General features: G+C 29.8%; 1 protein-coding gene across 1 annotated transcript; it reads left to right on the top strand.

Moving 5' to 3' along the window:
* Window positions 1-396: 396 nt before the first annotated feature.
* Window positions 397-2837, top strand: Tsp_12586 (CDP-diacylglycerol--glycerol-3-phosphate 3-phosphatidyltransferase; the record flags this gene model as incomplete). The annotated part of the gene is made up of 7 exons (XM_003366015.1): window positions 397-426; window positions 645-799; window positions 1856-1981; window positions 2029-2106; window positions 2162-2433; window positions 2583-2736; window positions 2820-2837. Coding segments are annotated over 7 exons (833 nt in total), but the record flags the coding sequence as incomplete, so codon positions are not given.
* Between the last annotated feature and the right edge of the window lie 284 nt (window positions 2838-3121).

Below are 3121 nucleotides of genomic sequence, written 5' to 3' on the forward strand. Positions count from 1 at the left end.
TTTGCCAGGGTTCTGTTTGCAAGGATGAACTTACAACAATTTTTTTCATACTAAACGCTTATAATTCAAATTTTAAATTTTGTGCATTTAGTTCTGAAGGCAGAAAATTTTTTTTATCTGAGAAGTAGCATATATTTTTATTTGGATTCATAATTGAACTTAATTATCCAATAGCTTTGCTGTGAGTTAATTTTTTCTTGATTATTGTTTTGTGAGGTCTAATACATTCACACACATGCGCACACCCGATGTATATATAATTAATAATGATTTATATTTCTGTTTGTTAATTTTATAAGATACATACGTACTTAGCATTGTAAATTGTTTTATAAATAATTATCGAAATCGAAGAAATGCTGATATTTTCAGAATTGTTTTTTTCTTTACTTTTAGATAGTCAGTGTTCTGAAGTTGCTATAGGAAGTGATGCGAATACCAAAATTAAGACTGTTGGGTAAGCTGGCCGATAATTTTATTTTAGTACATAGGTATTGTTTATAGTGAATAAGAATGTGAAATGGTTATGGGAAAATCATCCCGAAATTCTCATATCAGGTGTAGCAGCTGTAATGTGTAAGTTATTTCTTAATAAGTGCTGTTTTGTATGAATTTGGGGAATAAATGAGATCTTGAAATTTCAGCTTTTGGCCCTGCTTTATATTTTTTTGTTTACAAACAGTGGTACTTGCGCGGTATTGTATCATGGTATAAATCAACATACACTGTTTGGAGACCAGATAATTCTCATGTAGATTACATGCGAAATCCGAATGACTATCCACCACCTTATTTGACTGTTCGTGATAATTACCGATTTTTTAATGCAGACAAAGACTACGAATGAACGTTATTTTTTTAACCGACAAGTGAAGCTGCTGTTTTTGGTTGAATTTAATTGATTACATATTTAACACGAACAAAACTATTTGCCCTATCACAATTTTTCTTTTGTATGTTGATTGGGAAAACTGACCCTTTGATTCTTTTCAGTTAAAATATTTTTGTTATTAAACGTTTCTGTAGTGGTTTTAATTATGAGTTTTATTTTTGAATTGTCTACTTTGAATAAAAGTGTTTGAGTTCATCTTTATTTTTCCAATTTAATGCAGCTGTCGTTTTTAGTGCTTGTTTATTTGATTTGTTGAATGTTTTTATGCTATGGATATTAGGTTCAATTATGGATCTGATGTTATTAAATATTAGAAGACGTTTTATAAGGTTTATATATTTATTTATTTACTAGTTTTTGTATTGCATTTTACTGATTAAATGTTTTGCATGTGAGGAAGAAATTAGAAAAGGATGAACCTTTAAAAATTCGGGTAATCGATGCAAGTGTATTGATGATGACGATGAAAATGTCAATGAAAAGTTACGAAGAAAAAAATATTTTAATTATTCGTTTATTTGCTGAAAACGACTTGAACAAATATAGTTTTGTATCTGTTTCAAAGGGAAAATTTTTTCAAGTTGTTGTACTACAAGTGTTTACCATGTTGAACTTTTGCATTATTTTATTATATTACTGGGGAGTGGAATTATATTAATGCGGAAGAGCAATGGATAAATTTGAAAATGTTGCTATGTTAGCCAGTGATAGAAACAAGCTTATTACTTAATATTAGCACGTAGTAAACAGTTTACTACGTTTCAAAAACTTTTACATTCACTGATACATCATGCGTACATCAACTAAAAATTTTAATCTAAGATATATTTCCTAAGATTACTGAAATTTAACTAAAATTCACTTCTTAAGATATTGAATAGAAGTTTGTCTTATATATACTGTATTTTTAATTTGAACGTACTTTTCAAACGGGTACAGTAAAATATATAAATAATGTTGAAGGTTGTTGCAGCCAAGGAAAAGAGTATGAAGGAAGTAGGTGTTATGGAAAGCATTCCAACGTTTAAAATATGTGGAAATAATGTCAAAATCATCGAAAGTCCTGCTCAATTTTATGAACAATTGATAGTACAGTCTTATTTTGATCTTTTATATTCTGCAAAATAAATTTTTAGGTTTTAGTGTCACAATCTCGCTACAGAGTCACATTATGTTCGCTATACATTGGAACTGGAGAAATGGAAAGAGATTTAGTTATATAAAAGTCATCTAATTGTGAAAGAGCACTGTTTAAATTGTATGCTTTAGATTGCTTCTTTGCGAAAAGCTATGAGTGCGAACGAATCTCTTAAAGTTGACATATTGTTAGACTTCAATCGAGCAAGAAGAGGAAATGAAAATTCATGTACAATGCTTTCAAGCTTAAAACATGACTACGATTATCGAGTAAATGTTGCTTTATTTCATTCACCAATGCTTCGTGGACCTTTGAAGAAACTTTTATCCGAACGAGTGAACGAAATACTTGGTGTGCAACATATGAAAGTTTATCTGTTTGATAACTTTGTCCTTATTAGTGGGTATACTTTATTTTGGTTATTTATATTGTTATTAATAAGTTTCCTAAAGTAATTAACATTCTTACACAAAAACTGAATGATATAATTTTTGAAACTATATTTGTGTTAAAATGCGGAATTAGGATTGTTTAAATTTTTACAAATAAAAGTAGTGCTTACAATAGGGCAAATCTGAGCCATGATTATTTTACAAAAAGACAAGATCGCTACATTTTGATCGAAAGTGCAGATTTGGCGAATTTTTATTTTGATCTCATTCGTGCTGTCTCGGAACTCTCTTTTCAGTTGAATAGTGACAGTGAAGTTATTCTTTCTCCTAGCTGCTGTCATCATCCATTTTCAGGTATGAATTCTGCACTGATAAATTTTTGTTACTATTATTGAAGCATAATCTTTTCTGTTGAATGCTGTACTAATGAGCATTTGATTCTTTTGACATATATCACTAGTAATCATACTGATGGGCGCTTGCATGGTCATACTTGAACAAAAATGAATCAATCACCCACCACTAGCTACGATCGTTTCAAATTCTTATTTGCGAATTGAATAATTGATAGAGGCATAAAGGACTGTGCAAATTATGCATATTTTTTTCTGGACGCACACGTTTTGAAATATTGTACAATATATAAAATGTTATACTGAAAAGTTTCGATGATCTACATGTGCTCAGCAGACAAGCTAA

This window comes from Trichinella spiralis (genome assembly GCF_000181795.1).
Source record: "Trichinella spiralis strain ISS 195 chromosome Unknown Scfld6729, whole genome shotgun sequence".
NCBI classification, from domain to species: domain Eukaryota; kingdom Metazoa; phylum Nematoda; class Enoplea; order Trichinellida; family Trichinellidae; genus Trichinella; species Trichinella spiralis.